The sequence below is a fragment of the Pipistrellus hanaki genome, assembly GCF_964339955.1.
Source record: "Pipistrellus hanaki genome assembly, chromosome: 17".
Classification (NCBI taxonomy): domain Eukaryota; kingdom Metazoa; phylum Chordata; class Mammalia; order Chiroptera; family Vespertilionidae; genus Pipistrellus; species Pipistrellus hanaki.
The window spans coordinates 29,471,804-29,495,988 of NC_140519.1; the positions used below are offsets into that span (position 1 = coordinate 29,471,804).

At 40.3% G+C, this 24,185-nt stretch overlaps 1 protein-coding gene across 1 annotated transcript in view; it reads left to right on the forward strand.

The window, feature by feature from the left end:
- EXT1 (exostosin glycosyltransferase 1) overlaps nt 1-24,185 on the forward strand; it is a 263,170-nt gene that overhangs the window by 225,211 nt on the left and 13,774 nt on the right. The window contains exons 2-6 of the mRNA XM_084864981.1: nt 6,268-6,361; nt 7,839-7,946; nt 13,256-13,375; nt 20,948-21,080; nt 23,516-23,634. Coding sequence (XP_084721107.1) covers nt 6,268-6,361; nt 7,839-7,946; nt 13,256-13,375; nt 20,948-21,080; nt 23,516-23,634 — 574 coding nt within the window. The remainder of the gene's footprint in view (nt 1-6,267; nt 6,362-7,838; nt 7,947-13,255; nt 13,376-20,947; nt 21,081-23,515; nt 23,635-24,185) is intronic.

Genomic DNA, 24,185 nt, shown 5'->3' on the forward strand with positions numbered 1-24,185 from the left:
GCTGTTTCTCCTTCTACATTACCCCCACCTCATGCTCCATCCTACCGTTTCCTTCACTTGATAAATAACCATTTGATAACAGGTGCCTTTTCACTGGTGCCTTGAATGGTACCTGACACATGGTAGGCATTCGACTAAGGTTTGTTGAATGAATGGGGGGGAAAGCACAAAGGAAATGCTCAAGGGTTTCATTTGATTTCCCTTGTCCCAGTGCACTTTGTGGAATGACAGCAGTCATAGGTTGTTTTTGTTTTCTTTCTTTTTTTCTTTTTTTTCTTTTTTTTCCTTAAGGGATGTGATTCAAACCTGGGTGCAAGCAAAGAAGGCTAAGTATTTATGAGGCTGGGAGCTGGAGGGAGCAGATCAGCTGTAGATGTAAAGTTTGTTTGTCAATAAATACTGGAGACAAACTAAGAACATCCTGAGGAGACTAGAATCGTGTGACTACAGAGATGAGAGGGTAGACCACTTGCTTCTTCCTTATCCTCTCTGATGAGTAAAATGCAGCTCACATGCAAATATGCATGCTACACAGGCATTGTGGGAGCCACGGGGGGACCTGTGAGCACTGCAACAGCAACGTAGCTTTGATAATAAGCCCTTTTGATTAGGAGCTGTTGTGATTCACAGCTTCTGTTTTCATTTTATTTGAAAGGGTCTGTTCCGCAGTGCTTCCTGGCTCTGTCTTTGGAAATCTGTTCCTTTGTTTTATTTTCACTATTTACTGGTTCTAAAAATGTATTTATTCCCCTCATTCTGATACAGTTTACCACAGTAACTTGCGATTGCATAGTGTATTACAGTATATGCTTCATGGACATGATCTTATTTGATCTTCACCATTTGGAAGCTCAGAGATGTTAGATAATTTGCACCGAAAGTGGTAGATACAGAACCCAATTCCTCACCCAGGTTTTCTAACTTCATGTTGGCTGTGTTTTTCATTACATTCTATTGCCTCCCTTCAGCCATAATGATAATAGCTTCCATATATGGGTTGCGCATAATGAACCCAGGCTTTACTTAAAAATGTCATCTAATCCTCACAATATTAAGTATTATTCACATTTTGCCAACTGGGAAAATAAGATTTCAACATATAACATTTCCAGGATCACTCAACTTGAAAACAGCAAAACTGAAATCCGAACTTAGGTTTGGCTGTCTCTAAAGCTGCCAAACCACTAAGCTTTTAATTACTAAGCTCTTAACTATCATGGCAGTGGTTCTCAGAATTTAGGGTGCATCATAATTACCTGGAGGGCTTGTTAATACACAGAATTCTGGGCCCTACCCCCAGACTCTCTGATTCAGCAGGTCTGGGTGAGGCTGAGAATTTGCATTTGTAGCAAGTTCCCAGATGCTGCTACTGGTTGGGAGATCACACTTTGAGAACCCCTGTGCTATGCACACTGCCCGCCCCCCTTCCCAATTGTACTGAATTACTACCAGCAAAAATGTGTTTCCTATGGAGGGGGAAGATCTTGAATTATGCTTTCTTACATGGCCCATTTTAAATGGGGCGTATCCCATATATTAGTCAATGCAACTTTAAGGAGAAGATTATTTTGGCGATAGGATGGTGCTGGTTTCAGGATTAAATTCAGGGCCCTGTCATTTTTATTACATTTTTCTTTGCATCATTTATGAAAACTGTTCTCTCTGTCATCACCTATACAGTGGGGAATGTAATGCCTATCTGAAAAGGGTAACAAAACCATTTATTAATTAAAGCTGAAAGTTCTCTGAGATTAATGGCCTCCCTCGTCTACTTATCTTCTTGCTTGGGATATCTCATGCTTCTAAGAAGCTGATGATTTCTATATGATTCACATTTCTAAACTTAAGTAATATTGGGGAGAACTAGTCCTTTTTAAAGGATTGCCCTTGACCTGTCATCTCCTCACCTTTTCCTCCCAACCCCCATCTATTGGTAGCAGGTAGCCACTAATCTCTTTCTTGGCCCCTAATTATTTTATTTCACAAATGCTAAATAAATGGGATAATGCAGTACATATCTTTTTGAGGTCGGCTTTTAAACTGAGCGTAATTTCCTTGAGCTGGCTGTGTATGTCAATGGTTCATTTTGTTTTATTGCTGAGACATATTCCAGGCTATAGATGTACCACAGTTTGTTGAATCATTTACCCAACGAAGGCCATTTGGATAATTTCCAGGTTGGGGCTATTAAGGATGAAACTTCTGTGAACATTCATGGACAAGTTGCTGCACGAAGATAAGTTTTCATTTCTCTAGGATAAATGCTCAACTGTGCAATTGCTGGGTCATGTGCTAAGCCCCTGTTTAGTCTTATGAGAAACTGCTGAACTGGTTTCTAATGTGGCTGCACCATCTTCCCACCAGCAATGTACGAGGGCGCCTCCTGCTCGGCATCCCCATCAGCACCTGTTCTCATCTGTTCTTTTGATTAGCGCCATCCTGGTGGGTGTGAAGTGATGTCTCATTGTAGTTTTGATTTCCATTTCCCTAATGACTAATGATGTTGAATATCCTTTCCATGTGCTTATTGGTGCTTTGTATATTTTCTTTCGAACAATATCTATTCAAATCCTTTGTCTGTTTTAAAATTGGGTTGTCTTTTTTATTGCTGAATTGGGAGAGTTCTTTACATATTCTTGATAAATGCTTTTTTCTCAAAATGATGTGCAAATATTTTCTCTTTTCTATGGGTTGTCTTTTCACTATCCTGGTGGGTATTGGGGGAGAGAGGAGCCCAGTCTTCTAGACCAGTGGTCGGCAAACTCATTAGTGAACAGAGCCAAATATCAATAGTACAACGATTGAAGTTTCTTTTGAGAGCCGGCCACAAAGTTTCAATTGCACTGTCTGTATGCACCCACATGTGGTATTTTTGTGGAAGAGCCACATTCAAGGGGCCAAAAAGCTGCATGTAGCTCATGAAACACAGTTTGCCGACCATTGTTCTAGACTATACCCCTCAGCTTCTATAAGGTAGAACTGGTAGGGGTTGGTCAGGTCTGGCTCAAATGCTCCAGACACTCAACTGTTCTTACTGAGCTTTGGTAGATTCTCTTGAATGAATGTTTTTCTGTCTGTCATTATGTCTTTAGAACAATTTCCAGCAACTTCAAATGAATTTTTCAAAAACAATTTTTACCAGTTAAATTGTTTTGCTGGAGATAGTGACCACAGAGTTCCTTTCTGTATCAATCTGGAGGACCTACCTTCACAGTCTGCTTTGTAATGAAAATACCCCTAGAAGATCTTACACCTTAAGTTCTCATCAGTGTTTTCTAGTTGCTGGGTGATTCTTCGATGAGTTGAGAAACTAGAGAAAGATCTCTGCACAACATTTGCAGCACTGGAGCAGTGCCTGGAACATAGCACTTCTTGAAAGAATGACTGATAAAGCAAATGAGTTGAAGAGTCTGGCAGGAGGGTGGTGTGGGGCATGTGAGAACATCAATATGGAGAGGGGCCCAGTCAACAGAAAGTCTGAGTGGGAGGGCACCAAACACATATGTGACCCAACTTGATCCACCATTTGCCCTTCCCCCGCTTTGGAGCTTCATTGCTCCTTCATTTATAACATAGCAATAATTTACTGGCTCCTGAAAATCCTTGTTTTAAGTTATGCATGTATACTGTTTGTGTCTTTGTGTGTCATCAATGAATGCACATGTTCAACATCTATTGTGTATGCACGAGCAGACATCTACATACATATTTGCACACACGTACACGAGTAGTTATGGAAAACTCTGAAGCAATGGGACATTCCCAAAGGACATTCTTCTTTCTTCCTTAACAATCATAACAAAGGAAGATGGAATGTCAAGCAATCTTTAGTCATCCAGCCCAGCTGGCTCCTTTGGCAGGTGAGGAAACTGAGGCCCAGAAAGCTCCCGTTGTGTTCATAATCTTACATCTGCCTAGTGAGTTCCTGATTTCTGCAAGAATCTCACCCCACATCTTCTGTTAATCTCTCATGTGAGCTTTATTTGCTAGGTCAGCAAATACTCTATGCAACCACTTAAAAATCAGCACCCGGGTGAATTTCCCCTCTAACTTTTCTGCCTTTTCTCTCCCTCCATTCCTTCCCTAAAGTAAATTCTGCACCTTGCAACTTTGAAACTTGTTACAACCCAGAACATTAATAGGGTCTTACATTTTTTAGCAGCCTAATGACAAGGATATAGGGCCTTCAGTGCTGGGCCCTCAGGGGTTTCTATTCTTGGCATTTATTAAACTTGGCTGTAGCCTGAAGTATATTTGACCTTTTTATACTAAAAAAATTTGCAGTTTAAACTTGATGCATATATTTGTGTGTACGTGTGTACATATTTCCCTCTTCATCGATTAGATAGCGATTCAGACATTATCATCAGTTGAACTTGAACATACTTGTCAATCTCCCCCCCCCCTATATTTGGTGAGCAAAAGAAAGAGAAGCCATTAGCATCAGAATTTAATATTTTTCTTATTTAGCGAAATTTGAGCCCTCTTGAAACTCTTTTCTACTTTGAAGTCTATTTTGCAGTTTAATTAATGCAGCAAGGGTTTTTATTTTACTCTCAGTGGAGATAATCTTAATCCATTCACGGTGACCTTTTCTTGTGCAAATTAGTTCTACACGCTTGTTTAAGCAAATGGCCCTTTGCATGATGTCTCTTCTTAATGACGGGTTTATAATTGAAAATTGGCTTACTCCCATACGCCTAGTTTGTATGAGAATATAAAAATAGATGTGGACTTTAAAAATATAAATTTATATATCAGGATCCCAAAAAGAGGAGGGAAGAATCCAGTGCCTTCAGGCTATGATTAAATTAGACTATTAGAGTCAGAAAATGCCAGTGACATACGCTGCTGTCAAAGTCACACCTGTCTGCGGAGCATTGGAAGCTCTTGAAAAATGAGTGATTTCATCTTAGCTCAGAGGCTCTGGGCCCTGCGGGACAGGAGCCATCTCTAGTTTCCCAAGTTTTCTTAAATTCATAATGAACCTGGACCTGTGTGGTTAGGAATGTGTTTGTGGAAACCACTTTCAAATGGATAACCCTAAACAAAATGAAATGCTCCTTCTCTTCCCTGCACTTCACCAGCAGAAAGACAGGTGACACTCATGCTATATTTTGCTGCATTTTTTTTTTTTTCAAGTGTAATGCCATTGAATGGTATTTGTATGGAAGAAACAGTCTTAAGCTAGCTCCTTCCCCCGGTAAGGCACATTAGCCACTCTTATACAGGAGTATTTGTCTAGGGCCCTAGTCGGCAAACTGCAGCTCGCGAGCCACATGCTGCTCTTTGGCCCCTTGAGTGTGGCTCTTCCACAAAATACCACGGCCTGGGCGAGTCTATTTTGAAGAAGTGGCATTAGAAAAAGTTTAAGTTTTAAAAATTTGGCTCTCAAAAGAAATTTCAATCGTTGTACCGTTGATATTTGGCTCTGTTGACTGATGAGTTTGCTGACCACTGGCTAGGGCATTGATTTTCAACTGGTGTGCTTCCACATACCAATATGCTGCAAGAATACTTAAAACATGTTATACCTAATGATTTAGTCAGGGGTGATGACCTCTTTTCCCTGAGCTTATAAGTAAAAAATGGCAGTAGCCAATACAGTAGCTGTCCAGTGTAAATGAATCGAAATTATACCTTTTTTTTTTTTTCAAATCAGCAAAAAATATACATTTTTTTGGTGTGCCAAAGAATTTTAGCAATTAGCTTATGTGTGCCGTGAGATGACAAAGGTTGAAAAACACTGGCCTAGGGCGACTGAATGTTCTTGGTTAAATGTAGAAACTCCAGCTTGAAGGAGAAAATGAATGTTGTTTTGTGCTTATAATGGAGGTTTCCTGAGTAGGCTTTAATAACATGGTTTTGTGGGGTGAGGAACAACAACAGTCTTAGTTTGGTGAATGACATGGCATTAAGAAAGAAAAAAACTAGCAGTAATTTTTTTTAAGCTTATGGAACAGCACATTTCATCGGGATACAGAAATCTGATTTCGTAAGCAAAGGCTGAGCAAGTCAAATTGTCACTGGGACCATCAGACTTGCCTTTGTGGGCTGTTTTCAAAAGACTCTAATAGCTTTGTCCAACGTGAAGATTTGGGCTTGTCCATGTAACAGCTCCCATGCCCCCATGGAAAAGTGAGAACTGCCCTCCTGCGGTAGTTCCCAGTTGCTCTGGGAATTTCGTGCAGGTGTGCCTACACGTGCTCATTCATCCCTCCATTCCTACGGGTCCTCCTTGGCTGACTGCTCCCCTTCTCCTTCTAGGTATGATTATCGGGAAATGCTGCACAATGCCACTTTCTGTCTGGTTCCTCGTGGTCGCAGGCTCGGATCCTTCAGGTTCCTGGAGGCTCTGCAGGTAAGAGACCCCAACACCTCCCCAGAATCCGGCTGAGGAACCGAGGCCACTGGGTGGATTGATTTGAACCTTAGCACTTCTCCTGGGATCTAAACAGAGTGCGTGATTGGCCTGGCACAGCTGAGATCTGTTTGCCCAAGAAAATCTGCAAGATTTTTCTTCTGTGGGGGGCAGGAGGAGGATTTCTCCTGCCTTTGGACAGGAGAAGACTAAGTGGTTTCACCACCAGGAGATGGGTTCTTCGGGGATATGATTTCAAACAGAGGCCAGATTTGATTGCAGCTGAGCGGCCTCACTGGGCTCCTCAGAGAGACCCAGCTCTTTGCCTAGAAGCCAGTCTCCAGAGCAGTGGAAATGGCTGATGGGTTGTCGTCACCAAAATCAAATTGCCTGTTCTGTCCCCGCTCTCAGTAGTCGCCCCGGCCCGCTAAATTGTGAGAGCAATGGCCAGCAGGGTGGTGGATGGTGGTGCTCAGTGGGCCCAACGCTTCCCAGCTCTGCCATTCAGAGGTCCCGGCTGCAGCTCCAGACCTGCATGGATGGAGTCTGCTCGTTAACCACACTCTGCAGAAATCTGACTCTTGTTGAGACTGTTATGCATGTTTCTACCTGGAGGTTGCAGCCTTCAGAAAGCACGCTCTCAGCCTCCTCCTCCTCTTCCACTCCTTGTCTCCTTGCTGCCACATTCTTTCCTCCTCTGTAGTCTGCAGTTTGCCTGAATCTGTGCTTTGTCACCATGCTGCCTGATTTCCATCACTCTGCCCTGTCCTCTGAGCTTCCTTCTCTGAACGTCTTGCCCAGTGCACAGTGTGTTCTGAGGAGCATAGGGTCACAGTGTGCTGATGGCCTCTCAGGGTGTTGATGGAGCACTCTGAGCCCTGGTTGGGATTGCGTGTTATCTGGACCCAGGGTTTTGTCATGAGCCCGGTGTTTGGGGGCTCAGTTGGTACAGCAGTGCTTTGGGTCCCTCCACGCTGAAGGGAATCAAGTTCTGGTTCAGACATTTGCAGAACAAGGGAAAGGTGGGCACCTTGTAGGAGTTATGTCCACAAAATGCTCTGTCAGGAAGCCGAGCCCCATTCTACTCTGTTGCTCATGACATTTGGGGTAAGCCGCTGACTGTGGCTGCTACACTGACAAATCCGTTTCTATCCAAGGTTGGTTTTTTGCTGCAACGTTGTTGGTCAAAGCTTTTGTTACATCAGTAAAACTTCTCCAAGGAAGTAAGGTCAGCCAAACCAAGTACTAGAATAGAAATGGGGTTTAGCATTCTAGGGCAAGACTTGCAGATGTTAACAATCTAGGCTGGATACATACGACTTTCATGTGACTTGAGAACTCATGAAAAGCTTCCTGTCCTCCGGCCTCAGCATTCAGGATTCATGCAATGGATGGGATTTGTACTGATTTCACCCCTGATTGGAACGGCCCCCGCTGTCCTTCTCCTCACACTCACGAAGTCCCCTTCTTTGCACAGGCTGCCTGTGTACCTGTGATGCTCAGCAACGGATGGGAGTTGCCGTTCTCTGAAGTGATTAATTGGAACCAAGCTGCCGTCATAGGCGATGAAAGATTGTTATTACAGGTAAGGAAGGGGCTTGGCCTTCAACAGATCAGAGGATTATCGCTGCCCCCATCCAGACTTTCAAAGAAGATGAATCCAAAAGGTCAGCTCTATAAAAGAAATTTTTATCAGGAGAAAATGGCCTGTGTCATGGCAAATATGAAGTCATTTAGTATGGCACTGTGCACTTTGCAACACAGAATCTGCCCAGGTCTGGGGAATATATTAGGAAAAGGAGAAGTTACAGGTAACGGATATAAGCTCTGATGGTGAGGAGGGCTGTATATCCAGCCCCTTCCATATCCAGAGTTTCCAGAAATTATATGAGAGGCCATGTTCCATAGTCCTGCTTCACATTTCTTTCCCCTGTTTCTGTAGTTGCCTTCAGATTAATTTTCAGAAAGAGAGCGGTCTCTAGGGTTGATTCACGTTATTAGTGTTATTATTGCTCAAATGATCCACTCTGGGTACCTGACTGAGTCTTATCTTTTAAGATACCTAGCTGAAAGAGCAGCCTCTAATAAAAATGCCTTTTTAATGTGTATCTTTGGCTATCTAGATTTTTAAATTTAATTTCATTGTGGTAAGAACATACAATATGAAACATCTCTTACATTTTGAAGTGTGTAATGCATTGCTGTTGTACAGACGGTCCCTAGAGATTCTTCATCCTGCTTAACTGAAGCTTTACACCATGAATTAGTAACTCCCCATCCCCCCACCCTCAGCCCCTGGAAACCATTAATATAATCTTTAATTCTATGAATTTAACTCTTTTAGGTGCCTCATAGAAGTGGAATCATGCCGTATTTGTCTCTCTGTGACTGGTTTATTTTTCTTGGCATAATGTCCTCAAGGTTCATCTGTGTTGTCCTAGATTGCAGAATTAAGACAATACTGTTAAAACATCCATATTGCCCAAAGCAATGTACAGATTCAATGTAACCCCTACCAAAATCTCAGTGGCATCTTTTATAGAAATAGAAAAACAATCCTAAAATTCATATGGAAACACAAAAGACCCCAGATAGCCTAATCATAACTTCCTGATTTCAAAATATATTACAAAGCTACAGACATCAAAACAGTATGGTTCTGGCATAAAGACAGACAGACAGACATACCAGTGGAACAGAATACAGAGCCCAGAAATAAATCCATATACATATGGTGAAAGCAGTCTGACAAGGGATCTAATAAAAGTTTGAACTTCTTAAAAGCTACCTGGGAGGGAGATACAATACAGAGAAATCTGAAGACAGCAATCGTTGGTCGCTAAGGATTTATCTATAGCCCCTTTGGGCAATAATATTTACATTCTACATAAATTGCCATGCTCCTTTCTTGAAAATTACAGAATATTTTATTGTTTTTGTTTTGTGGCATTCTGTACTTTATCTTGAATTACCACAGATATGTGTAGAATGGTTTTTTAAAATACCCTTGCATTTTTTATATCCAGAAAATTGAGTGTCTAACTTTGTCATTGACCCTACTTAGATACTGCTAGCCAGTCTGCTGGCTCCTGGTGAAGTGAAGCAGTACTCTCCCCAAAGTAGCAGGTGAAATATTTATAAGTGAGAGGGCTATGGATTAGGCAAGCTAAACCCTGCTTCCAAAGCATTCCTTCTGTCTGATTCTATGTGACCTGGGTGGCCTCAACGAAAGAGGCATTCATGGTCCAGCAGGGAGTGTCCTTCTCACACAGAGATGGTGTGTGTCTGAAACATTTACTCATGATGCCCAGCCGGCATGGCTCAGTGGTTGAGCATCGACATGTGAACCAGGAGGTCGCGGTTTGACTCCCAGTCTTGGAACATGCCCAGATTCCAGGCTTGATCCCCAGTGTGGGGTGTGGAGGAGACAGCCGATCAATAATACTTTGTCATCATTGATGTTTCTATCTCTTCCTTTCCCTTCCTCTCTAAAAATTATATATATATATATATATATATATATATATATATATATACACATACATTCACACACACACAATTAAGATAATTAATTACTTATGAAAAACTAACCAAAAGTGATAATATGGCTGTTTTTTCTTGCTACCCTTTTCTTTTATGATTTTGAAAAATAATGCATGTTTATTAAAGGAAATTTGGGAAACAAAGGGAGTAAAAAACATGAGCCATAATTTCCCCATTTATGTGTCAGCATTCCATGAATTTGATGTGAATAAATTGGGAGTTTGTCTTAGGCATGGAGAACAGTGTAGGATACTCAATTGTGGTTGTCCATTTCCTACCGTTTCACCAACGCTGATGTACGTACTTCACCTTCTGAAGCAACTTTTTGCTTGATCCTGAAGATTGTGTTTTTCATTCCACGCCCACCCGAACATGCTGACATTCCCCCTCTCATATGCGTTTTGTCTTCACACAGCTGCCTCCATATTGAACAATGACTGCACTGTCGTTGCCAGTGGTTTTAAAGAGCTGGCAACAAGCCCAAATGTCTGCTCCGGGAAATGTTTTTGTTATGCTACAATTTTTCTTTTTCTGTTTTAGAACAGCTTGGATGTTTTTATTGCATATGTTCTCGTCATCCTGTCACCAAGAGAGCTCAGTGTGTCTTTTCTATATCTATTTTGGTAGCTCCCATGAGCTTTGTTACCATACATGACCTTTTATTAAGACTTTGAGTTCTGCAGCTTCCAAAACAATCTGGCCAAATTGGAATTCATTTGCCACTTTTCCACACCTGCTTCTCAGGACAAGCAGATTAATAACCAATAGCCAAATGCCATTAAAACGTAGAACTTGTGTTTTTTTTCCCCCAGTCAATTTGGAATTATCTTCCGGAACACTTTTCAGACGTAGTCAGATAGTTGTGTTGTGCATAGAAACAAGTAGAATATATTTCACTTGATGTAGAGCATCAAGATGTGGCTTATATAAGAAGGGAGTGTATTGGTAGGTTATTCCATAACATTCCTTTTCTCCCATTGTTACTATAGTTGATCCAGTTTCCTTGAGACCACATAGCAATAGCGCTCAACATTTTTCTAATGGACTGGTTCCTCATGACCATGATGAAACAGTGAAGTCAGTCTATATGACTCTTAAAAATACCCCTGACATTTCGAAGAGAGACTGATTATGAAAATTCAGCAGGGTAATTTTTCTCATGTCTTTCCTTGGCAATCTAGGTAATTCCTCAGCAAGTAAATAAAAAAAAAAAAAATTGCTTTGACTTGTCAAGGATTCATGATATGAATGGTTTTCCTACCTTCTCCAAGGATATGTACCTTCCATGTCACCTGGGACTCTGGTTTCGGGCTAATACTTGTCTGTCAGTTTCTCCTTTACCTGCTGCCTCCATGCTTCTGCAGTGTCAGGGACCCAGATACACATTTGGGGGCACAAATTTGCTATCCTCTTTTGGATGTGGCCCCAACAGCCCATCCATCTGTTCTTGTTATGAAGCAGTTGTACTGCTTCTTTTAAAAGCAGTGCTCCCACCTTCCCCTCCAGTGGAAACTTCGAGGTAGTCTTAGTCGCAATGCCATGGGTAACTTATTAAGGCAGCAATCAGAGCATTTCTGCTTTAGCCTGGGCCCTCGTGTCTGGCTGATTAGTCAAGCAAGCATGCAGAAAGAGGTGAACACAAAAGGGCACTTCCTAATCACAAGGAATTGCCTCTAAGACGGGTGGAGAACATCTGGCCTGCGGGCCTTATAAGTCCCACAAAATCATTTAGTCTGGCCCTGCTGAGGCATTAGGGGTGAGCTAATGAAACGTTGGACCCAGTAGAGCTGGCTAATTTTTAAGATGGTAATTTCGTATGACCCTTGAGTGTGATGTTATTAATATCCAATGGTCCTTGGCAGAAAAAAAGGTTCCCTACCCCTGCAAAGGGTATAGACTCCATAAAGGAAAGAAACCTCACACTATGTGCAGATAGCAAGCCAGCCCAAGAAACTCTCCAGAAACTCAAGATAGAACTCCAGACTCAAGCAAGTTCACAGGTAGACACTAAGCAGTCAGTCCAGCTTTGAAGATCATCACCCTTATGTCAACAAGGGTCACATCAGTAGTAACTATCACACTGTTAATTAAGCTTCCATGTTCTGGGCCCTGTGCTAAGCACTGACATGATCTCGGTTACAACCTACTGATGTCAGTACTGTATCTCCATTTTATAAAGGAGAGATCAAGTAACTTGTCCCAAGAAACATAGCTAATCAATGGTAGAGACAAGAATTTCACTAACTTATGTGTCCCTGTGCTTACCCATGAACTGCACTGCTAGTAAAAATGGTGATATCCCTCTCATGGCTGCAGATGGCCATGTTCAATTCAGCTTTTACAGTATTTCTTAAATAACTCCTCCCTAAAAGCCACTCTTCTGCCTTAACGTGTGGCAGTAAGGACAGGACATAGTTCCCTCCTTTAAAATTGTGCCGTGTGGTAGAGAGCAGTGATGACTAAACATACATGAGGTTGGGTAGCTTGGGTTGAATTGGGGTAAGTCCTGAGGTCTGAGGAGCAGAGCAGCTCTCAGGGTGAGGTTAGGGGCCTGTGCACATAGAATTGACTAATCCCAGCTTCAGGTTCATTGGAGAGGCTCAGAGACATACCCTAAAAAGTCCTTGAGTAACCACTCATTACTCACTGGTTGATTGTAGACCTATGAAAACCAGGAGGTCATAGCTCAATTCCTGGTCAGGGCACATACCCCAGTTGCTTGCGGGCTCGATCCCCATTTCGGGGTGTGCAGGAAGGAATCAGCATTGATGTTTCTATCTCTCCCTCTCCTTTTCTTTCTGAAATCAATAAATATATATATATATTTTTTAAAGGAGGTCAGTGGGGGGAAAAGGGACATATGTATTACTTTCAACAATAAAGATTGAAAAAACAAATCACCCACACAAAAGAGCCCTTGAGTAGATAATTTATTTCCCTGGCATGGCATATCTTAAAAAGGGTTTGGGGTGTGAACCAAGGCCTGTAGCTCCTTCTCTGTAAAGTTTGGTTGTCCACGTGCAAGATCACGGATCTGTGGGACCCAGAGGAGAACACAGTGACTGCTCCTGTAAGAACATCCTACACAGCTGATAACCTGCTTCTGAGTCTTAGAGGAGAACTGTAACTTCCATTCATTCAAGGTCCTTATTAGAGCTGATGCCCAGTACGTGCTGTTTTGTACCTGACACCCTTTCAGGGCATTTTAACCTGGAGGTTGGCGATGTTTGGTAGATTTATATGCTAGACGCTGAATGCTATAAAGACTGAAAAGCCCAAGTGGGTTACTCGATCCAATGGCATCGCATTGTTTTCCACTTACAGTTATTATGTGTTCACCTTGTGTTACAGATTCCTTCTACAATCAGGTCTATTCATCAGGATAAAATCCTAGCACTTAGACAGCAGACACAATTCTTGTGGGAGGCTTATTTTTCTTCAGTTGAGAAGATTGTATTAACTACACTAGAGGTAAGTGGGACCACTTGGCTCTCTGATGAATAACGGCCCTTTATACGCTTCTCTTGGCCTTCTGTTTTGCTGTTGGTGATGTGCTTTTGATCAAATGGGGGCAAAACCGAATTTTCTGTGCTTGGATGATGACAGTTAACTCTTTTCTCACCTGCTCTGCCATACGCAAGCAGATGACTCCATTTCTGACAGACTCAGGGGAAATCTGAAATGAGCAGAATTACACTCCTGACACAGAGATCGGCTCTGTCTCTCCTCATTTCAGGGATATGGGGCTAATGACTGTCTTCCTGCCATTCAGACTTACTGGCATCCTTTCAAGACAGAGTTCTGTAGCCCTTTTAGAAAACACACAGTGACCAAGTTGGGGGAAATCTCCGACCGTTCTAAAAATATGAATGATTTCCCGGCTGCCGTGGTCCCAATGGCATCGGGACACAACACAATTAATTCTCAAGACATATACAGCCCAACCATCATCAATGTTGCAAAGATGTGTTGCGAAGAAACTCAGGATGGCACCCGCCTGGTTCAGAAAGCGTTAAACATTATGAAAGCAGAAAGTCTTGCAGGCAGATGGGTGCCTATCTTCAAGTTGCTTTTTTTAAGGCAAGAGGAAGAAAGGAAAAGGAAGCATGGGGATGATTAAAACCTTTGGAAGTAGAGCAGGTAGAGAGGCCTGAGGCTACACCAAAGTAGCACAAAGAGCTAAGAAAAGATTTGGGAAACTGCACACTCCTGACTACAGGCTCGTAGGAAGGGGAGCGGAGGTGCTGGGGTGCAGCACAGCCTGGAGGTGATTTGGAGGTGTCTGCAGAATGAGGTGGGCATTGGTAGCCCTACTTTTGGAGTATTTACTTTGGAAAAGTGATTACTGCTCTAAAAGCAGCTCTATGGAGCACACACTGAGATATCTGAGTAACAGGAAAGCTGAAGTCACCCTTATTTGTCCACATCACTATCTTCTTACCCTCCTCGGTATCAGAGCCCATGCTGGGTCTGCCCCCGGCACAGCAGGGCATTTATTTGCCTAGCCTGGGACCCTGCTCTCACCTGGGGGCATGCTTTGGTCAGTGTCCTCCCATGAATGATGTCATCCTAAAACTAGGTAGAAAAGGCTGTTTAGGTCCCAGGTTCACCCATGAAGCCGTTAGGGACAGAATGGCTTAAGAAGACTTCCTTGCCCAGCCGATGTGGCTCAGTAATTGAATGCTGACCATGGTTTGATTTCTAGTCAGGGTGCATGCCTGGGGTTGCAGGCTTGATATCCCCAGTAGAGGCATGCAGGAGGCAACCAATCAATGATTCTTTCTCATCATTATTTTTCTATCTCTCTCCCCCTCTCTGAAATTAATAAAATATATTTTTTAAAATATTTTTAAGCTGAAACCAGTTTGGCTCAGTGGATAGAACATCGGCCTGTGGGCTGAAAGATCCCAGGTTCGATTCCGGTCAAGGGCATGTACCTTGGTTGTGGGCACATCCCCAGTGGGGTTGTGCAAGAGGCAGCTGATTAATGATTCTCTCTCATCGATGTTTCTAACTCTCTATCCCTCTCTCTTCCTCTCTGTGAAAAATCAATAAAATATATTTTTTAAAAATATATTTTTAAATGCCTTCCTTATTGCAAGCCAACTTCTCTTATGCCTCCAAAGCACTCCCTTCAATTAAAATGTACTACATCTTTTCTGTTCACAGTAGCAGATTTGAATATGTAATATTCTTTTCTTTGATCCTGTCCTCCACACAGGACCCTTCCTAGGAATAAGGAAAGTTGAATATCATATTTTCTTTTTCATTTTGGAATAAGATGCTTTTTTTTTAAATCAAAGAAGTGAATGTTTATTTTAGAAAATAAGGAAAATAAAGAATAAAAATGAGTCTACCCATGCAAAATCACTATTGACATATGAATACATATATTAGTTTTTTCTATGTAAATTTATAAATATGTTGTCATTTTTAATTTAAAAATGTGTCTTTCTGTACTTTATAATATTTTTTCAGCTTAATAATGTACTGTTAATATTTTCTCATGTTATTAGATTATTCTGTAATTATTTTAGTGACTATATAATACTCCATGATATCACTCCGTTTCTTCAATGAATCCCCAATCTGAAGATATTACCATTGTTTTTGGCTTTTTATTATTATATTCATCATTAAAGCGAATAGCCTTAGCACAGACTTGCTGGGCAGGGTGAAGATTAATTCCATAGGATAAATTCTCTGAATTTAAAAACCTGGTTTAAAGAAAATGCCAAATGTTAAGCTTTCTAATGTGAATTCTCAATTTTTCTGTAATAGAATTGCACTATTTTATAATCTCCCCAGCTTATATGAGAGGATTTGTTTTGACCTTTAATTTTTATCACTTTCACCAATATTGGGCATTATATCTTTAAAAATGATTATTACTTTCTTAATGTATATTTCTTAGGATGAATATTTTTCAGATATTTCTTGCTCAGGAAACTCATAAAGAAAGAAATAGAAATGGCCACAGTGTTGTCCCACTTTTTCTCATTGATTTTTAAGGCCTTATTATATTAAAAATATTAACCCTTTGACTGTTTTATTGCAATTACAATATCTTTCCCCAATTTCTGGTACGCCTTTCTATTTTGTTTATGATTGGACAATCTTTTCATTCTTGACTTTTCCATTTGCTATGGTTAGAAAGAAGTTGTTGACCACAATTCTATTTATATACACATACAGATTCACTTATGTTCTTCTAGTACTTTCATGGTTAAGTTTTTACACTTAGCTATCATATTTAATACAGTTTACTTTTATGTATGATTTGTGTTGAAAAGGCTAGCCTTTTTTTTTTTTTTTTTTTTACAAATAGTTGTATAGTTGTCACAATATATTTTGTTAGTATTCTCACATGCTACTTTTAGGCATCTTGGGTCTATTTCTAGCTTTTTAATTTTCCCCTATTAGTTGTCCACTCTAACACACCCAGACCACATGTTCTCTCTTTTTTTTCTTTTTCACTCTGTATGTCACCTATAGTGTGAGCCTGTATTTATTTACCCAATCTGCTATTGTTCACTATTTATACTATTTCTAATTATTTTTTTATAGATTGGGATATATTCAAGCAATGACTTTCTACATATATCATAACTACATCTCTGTTTCTTTAGTATGGAGTTCTTGAAGTGGGATTACTCAACCAAAGAGTTAGGCATTTCTAAGGCTATGATATGTATTGCCAAATACATATATGTATGTCTGGCCAAATTACTCTTCGGTCTAGACCAGGGATGGGGGACCTTTTCTACCAAGGGCCATTTGGATATTTATATCATTCCCAGGCCAGAAAAATATTATCAACTTAAAAATTAGCCTGCAATATTTGGTTAAACATTTAATTAACTCACCCCTAATGCCTTGGCAGGGCCAAACCAAATGATTTTGGCCTGAACGTTTCCTACCCCTGATTTAGACTCACAAGCTGTCTGGGGAAGACCCTGTATTACTGCACGCTTGTCAGCCCTAATTGAAACACACACACACACACACACACACACACACACTTTTGCTAATTTGCCAGATAAAAGATGGTATCTCATTAATTACACTTCTTTGAGTATGGTTTATTGCATAGATCTGGTCTCTAGCCTATTAAGTTAGCAGGGCTCAATTATCCCATAATAACAGTTGAATGTGTGATATTCATCAGGATAGGAACTTATGTCAAGCTGTGTTCATCTCTGTGCCTGGAAAATGCCTTCTTCCCCTTGGATGTAAGCCATGTAGTTCTTTAGTGACACAGTTGTTTTGGAAACACTGCAAACCATATACTTCACTTGAATTTATAGCAGCTGTCACATCTCCATCTGCAGTCTTGAGATTAGATTGTAACAACTTGACCCTTTAACCAAATTGCATGAGTGGTACCATCCAGTTTCTTTTTTTAATTCAAAACTCAGATAACCCAGAACCCAATGTAAACAGAAAAGCAGAGAAACTTGCAAAAATTCCATCCACATACACAAATAAACAAATTCAATATGTTTGTAAGAATGACTTAAGTAATGCATATCAAAAATGCCAACTTGGATTAGAATATAGATAATACACATCATTTGGTCCCTGTTGGAGCTCCTAAGGCTTGAAGATAATTCAGAATTATCCATCGACAATAGACATTTAAGGATCCCTGGCTTCAGTTTGTTCTACAGTTATACTCCTTCTTCCTTGCCTGCTGTATTCTAGACCTTGAGAAGGGGATTACTTAGGTTTTGGAGGCTATGAGACTTAGAGATGTAGGTAGTGCTTAGACACAATTGAAAACAGGACACCTCATTCTCCTCTCCAATGCCAGGATCAAGTTGTTACTACATTCTATGGTGCTGCACTCTGTCCTATTTGGAATTCAACTTAGTATTGTATTTCCATTGTCACTGAAGTTTCCTTATTCTGCATTTTTGGAATTAAGGAGCTATTTAATAAGAGTTCAGCTTTTTGGAGCCGAGTTTGTGTGTGTGTGTGCAGAGTGACATGTAATGTTGGGGGCAGTCATAAAATACTGTCAAAACAGTGTTCCTTCCTGGGTTTCATGATTTGTCAGAATCCTGCACAATTGTAAACCTGGCTCAGAGGATTGAACCATAGGAGCCCTGTCAGAACCAGGGTGAGCAAAGGAAAAGTGTATGAGATGATAATAATATGTGAACATAGCCAACAGCAGCTTGAAAACCATATTTTTTGTGGAGTTTTATGAAGTCTTCATTCTCTAATTTTCTCTTCAGTTACCTAACCATGCACATTTAAACCATAGCCTTGCTGATGCTATTATAAGATGAAATTTTAAAATCAATGAGATAATGGAAATAGGAGATTGCTTTGGCTTGGAGTGAGGTGACATATGGTGACACCGTGGGTATTAGGTAATATTGCATTGGTCAGAAAACCAAGTCAGGACCACACGGAATGACTATAACCTATAATCAGTAGTCCTTTTCTTCTTCTTCTTCTTCTTTTTTAATGGCACAGGATAAAAGAAAAATAAGGAGCCTGTCATTCTTCCCTTTGAATTCACATTAATAGGAAATATTATTCTTTTTGGGGTGCCATTTGGGATTGTAATTTAAAAAATACTGTATTATGTGTGTGTATATGTGACCCATATTCTTTCAAACTTTTGAGAAGGCAAGTTGTTCTAAAACTTTCAGAAAGACATTTGCCAATTATATGAACAGCCTTTTAAGTATTCATACCCCTTAACAAAGTCTTAAAGAATTAATCCTAAATGTGGAAAATTTTAATTCATAAATGTGTTCATTGCTTTGCATAGAAAAAATCACACTGTTGTGTCTCATTTAGAAAAAGTAAACCATGAATACCATTAGTAATATGAGGAGACATCTATAATACATGATATCTATAGTATTATAACTGTGTAAAATGGAAAAATCTATGCCTAGAAAATGAACACAGAAATGAGATTTTTTTTATTAATGGTAAAAAAAAAAAATCAAGTCTTAAGTATTAATACTCATGCAGCTTTTCCTAATGATTCTGAGGGGTTGTTATAATTAGTATGATATTTTATTGTTGTTGTTGTTGTTTTTTTGTTTTTTTTTACAAGTGAGCAAAGTGCACATAAAGATGGCCAATTGCTTGACCCAGGTTAAATTGAACATTTGTTATTGCTTTCATACCTTTGTTGATAGCTTCCGGTCCAGAGCCATTGAAGAGAATATAATATGCTTATTGGTATTTTAGAAGTACTATAACTTATTGTATATCCTTGAATTAAAAAGATAACAGTGTTGTGACAATCAACCAAAGGAAAAAATTTATAACAATGAGAATCATACCATCTAGAGAGCTGAAGTGAGTGATGATCCATTTTGCAATCTCTGATTCCATGTCATGTATATATAGGTCAGATTTATGATCCTTTCTATTCTCCATTTGCTCTGTGTCTCAATATCCAAACTTGTTTAAGTGACCACATGCTGGAAAGTACATAAATTTGGAAAGCAAAAAGGGAAAAAAGAAAAAACTTTAAAAGAAACTAAATGGACAGTGTATTTGGGCAAGTAATTTTAAAAAATCTGGAATAAGTGGTTTACAAATTGAGATTGCCAGGCATGTAAAAACCCTCACAACCACGATATTTTCTCATAATTAGTGCCTAGACAACAGCATTTTAGCATATCTCTGCTATACCACAAAGAGCAAACATTAATATTTTAGTTAGGGTTCTAAAGTCACCACCACATTAGAAACCTTTACCCAGCCATATAAAATTAGCAGTTTTAATCTGAGGGAAAGAGAAAATGCAGAAGTCATTGAACTAAGATATTTGAGTTCTTCTAAATTTCCTCTCTGCTCCCTTTTTTTCTTTCTCATTAAGAAATATAAACATGATAAGGTTTGCAAAGATAAATGTAGCTCACTTTATTACTTATCCACTCACCATGTGGGATGAAATGAGGGTGTTAATAACCTTACAAATAATAAAACTCCATTTAAAATGGTCTGCACTTAAAATCACATTGCATTAAATGGGGAGCTGGAAAATGATGATTTCCATTTGAAATCTCTTGAGACATATGGCAGGTTTCTTCTTTTTCTTCTTAAGTGGAAAAAATAAAACATTGCTGAAAACATGAAATTCTATATCGAGTTAATTATTTGCCAAATCATATCTTAATGAGGGGTTGGTATAATTACAAGAGTTTGAAAGTCACAGAGAGAAATCTGTAAAGTGGATTAATCACATTCATCTGACAAATGATCCGGGATGGGAGAATGCTTGACTCTAAATGTAGAATTTAATGATCTGCAAGGTCCCGAAGTCCAGAGAAACTAATGAACTAGCTTGGCTATTATTAGTCTTCATATGCCACAGCCCTTGTCCTATTATGTCGGATGTTTGAAATAATTGTTAACTCCCTACTTTTTGAGATGAGATATAGGAAAATTTCAGCTCACCAGTACCCCCAAAGTTCAACAGTTGATGTTGAAAGGAAAACGAAATAGGACAAGCAAATAAATCTGCCTCCTGAGTTAAAGCCACAGACCATGAAACCTCCACAGCTTCTAGAATGTGTTATACCTTCCATATGCTTTTAGCTATGTCTTCATATGATCTGTGTTGACATCCCTGTGCACGGGGAGCAAATATTCCAGGTGTGGACACAGGCCCACTGTTAGATGCTTCATCGCCAAGGAAAACATTCCATGCACCGTGATTTGAAATGAGCATGGATTTCTTATTCTAGAAAGACTCTATAGTATTTGTGGTAAAACTTCAATTTAGTTAGGAAATTTGATCAGCCATAATTCATCTTTCTCTCTCTTTCTCCCATTGTGTTCTCTCTCCTCTCTCTCTCTCTCTCTCTCTCTCTCTCTCTCTCTCTCTCTCTCTCTCTCTCTCTCTCTCTCTCTCTCTCTGTATTTCAGACGCTCTTTATCAGTGGAGAATTGTGGGGTAGAGTCACTACGTTGAGTGTCTTCATCCCTCCAGTGGCATTTAGCATGGTCCTTATCAGATACCGTCAGGGTCTCATCCTCACCAGGTGCTGTGTTTTTGTTTTCTAGATTATTCAGGACAGAATATTCAAGCACATATCACGTAACAGTTTAATATGGAACAAACATCCTGGAGGATTGTTCGTCCTACCACAGTATTCATCTTACCTGGGAGATTTTCCTTACTACTATGCTAATTTAGGTAAGTGGGTTCCTTCCAGGGAGCTACCCTGATGTAGCCTCCAACTGTTGTCCAGAATCAAGGCTCCTTGATTTTTCTATTCTACAGCTGGCTCTCCCTAAACCGCCTGCATTGGAGATTGCTGATCGAGCTCTGTCATAAATGATGTATCAAGGTCAAGAAGGATAAATCCTGCAGAGCATTACAAATGAAAAAAAAAAAATTAAAAAACACCTTTCTTATCTGATCAGCTACGCTTTAACACTTTATATTTAGTAGAGTCATTTCTTTTTTAGAAATAGGTTTCCCAAATTACGCATCATTTCGGACATAACAATGGGTTAGCAACAATCTTAAGTCTCATCATATATAAAATGGAGCTAGAAGCTCTCACCCCAGTATTTTATTTTTTTATTTTTTATTTTTTTACAATTCCAACTTCTCTGTCTCATACCAAAGAAAAACTGATTGAACAAAGGGAAAGGGGAAAGATTTAAGAATATCTGACAAGGGAGAAATGTCATCCCTCATTCACCATTTAATATGCTCCTCTTATGTGCTATGTCCATGCAGTGCTAGGGGATAGAAATAAAAAGTCCAATGAAATACGATCTCTGTCCTCAAGCAGCTTTTGGTGTAACATTAGTGGGGCAAAAGGAAATGGGAGAACGGACAAACGTCTACAAATTGTTACTGTTATTGTCATGGATATAGTATGTATGTGGGGCCCCAGTCATTCTTGTGTGATAATATCTTGGGCATTTCCCATCATTCACAGTTTCAAATTTGAGAAACCTGGGTTAGAAAAGCATCTTTTGAGGTAATAGGGCATAAGTCTCCTAGTTTTACCCAGTGCTGATGCTCTCTAATACCTTCCTTTTTTGAGTTGTGCATATTAGCTGATAAGAAGAAACTTATACAAATGTGTGGCCTGATGTATCGACCAGTGACAAAGAACCCTTGAGTCCAAACCACACATGTTATGGAGACCATATCAAAACCAGTGAGTGGTCCACACTGAGGAATATGTTTAGAATTTAGTGATTTTCAGATTAAGGAAGTATCTGGTAAAATTTCTACATATTTCTTACAGAGCATTCATAACTTCATTTGGAGTTAGCACATTAGAAGTGTGTAAAGGATGCCCCTTAAACTGTTAGTGATAAAAGTAAAAAGTGGGGTCTTTTCCTCGCTGCTGTTAAAAAGCAAACCCCTCCACCATATTTATTCTCCTTCCTTGGCAAGCCTGGAATGTATATCTTGATAGTAGGAAAGTTAGCTTCTTTCTAGCATGAAATTAAAGTACTCATTGGATGATATCATTTGCTCTACAAACATTTGTATAATCCTTTAATATACAAAGTCTGATTCTTACCTTTGTCCCATCGATATAAAGCATTCTTGAACATATCCACACTCTTTTATTGACATTTAAGCTACTAAAATGCAAAATAAGTGGATCTAAACTGGTGAAGTTTTACAACACCTTTTCAGTGGTCTCCAATTTCTTAGCGGGTTCTTACGGAAAAACTCATTAGGGGCCATCCCACCTCTTTCTCTTTGGTGGCAGCTTTGTCTCTCTGATCCCTTCCAACCGGAGGTTTTCAGAGCACACAGCTGGCTGAGGTCTGGGCCACGCACCTTTTCTCTCAGTATGTCACTGCTACACATGGGAGATTTTTGGGGGTGTAGAGGCTTCCATTCCATGAGAATGATGATGGAGGTGGTGGTGCTGACAGCAGCTACCGGAGATGGATCACTGATTATTCGCTAGGTCCTGTCCTCAGTGCTCTGCATGCGTTAACTCACTGAACTGAAATCTCAGCACACCCCCATATGTGTGCTGTTATTATCAATCCCATTTCACAGCTGTGGAAGCATGGAGGGTTCTGTAATGTTGCCAAGATCCCACCACCAGGAAGTGGCATTCAAACCTTAGCCAGGCTCTGGATGCTGTTCTTTTAACCTTTACCACTTGCTAGTTAATATTTGAAATGGTATTGATCAGGCAAAAAAAACAAAAACAAAAAAACCCTAACTACATAATTATGGATAAGACACATGCAAATTCCCTGGGAGAGAGAGCACATTTACTTAAGCCCATATTAAGATGTGCCTAGAGTTGACCCTTTCTTGAGTTGAGCATGTGTGCAATTCGACTCAGGGTGCCTACAAAGCAGAAGGAAGATCAAAGGTGCATCCCCAAGGGAGGTCAAGATGTCAACGGAAGAGGCTGGAAATGGACAGCGAGCTGTAAATTAGCGAGGCCTCTGGACTCGGGCAGCAGGGAAGCACAGCTCTTCACCTTGTTTTCGTTCTGTCAGGACCGAGGAGGCAAAGGAAAATATGCCGGAAGGGAACATTAGCTCCAGGGCGAGGCAGCGGAGCAAGGAGGAGTAATTTTCCATGTCTTGTTTTCAGCGCTTCATTAGGCTCCTCTCCCCTTTCCGTTTCAGGTCTGAAGCCCCCCTCCAAATTCACCGCAGTCATCCATGCAGTGACGCCCCTGGTCTCTCAGTCCCAGCCAGTGTTGAAACTGCTCATGGCCGCAGCCAAATCCCAGTACTGTGCCCAGGTGAGTGGGGTCCACCTCTCCTGCTCCTGCCTCGTGGACTAGAGCCTCCCAGTCCTGACCTGCTTAGCTCCCAGGGACTCACGGGATGTCACGTCCTGCTCCTTCCCTTCCATTCGTCATGCCTGTTTGCCTTATTATGCCCTTTCCATCAACGTAGAGGTTCTTGCGAGTGAAATCGGGCACAGGTAACAGGTGGGTTGCAAAGAAATCTTTGCACCGGGGTAAGGGACCCCCCCCCCCCCCCAAAAAAAAAAAAAAAAAAAAAAAAAACTTACAACAACACATTTTTAAAAGAATGTGAAGCACATTATTTTGTTTTTAAACGTCATGGTGATAAAGTAACATCAAAGGTGCCACCGGGAGAACGCAGAAAACGAAGTTTCCACAGAAGGAACAGACTTGTTGGTGCCAGGAGGCGTCAGCTTTTCTGTCACAGTAGCCATGACTAATGGGGATGTTGGGAGCATAAGATTCGATCTGTAGTAGCAGTATTTGGCAAATCAGCATCTCTCCCGTCTGCTGTTATTAACGGTGGTTTTTCTCATGTGTAC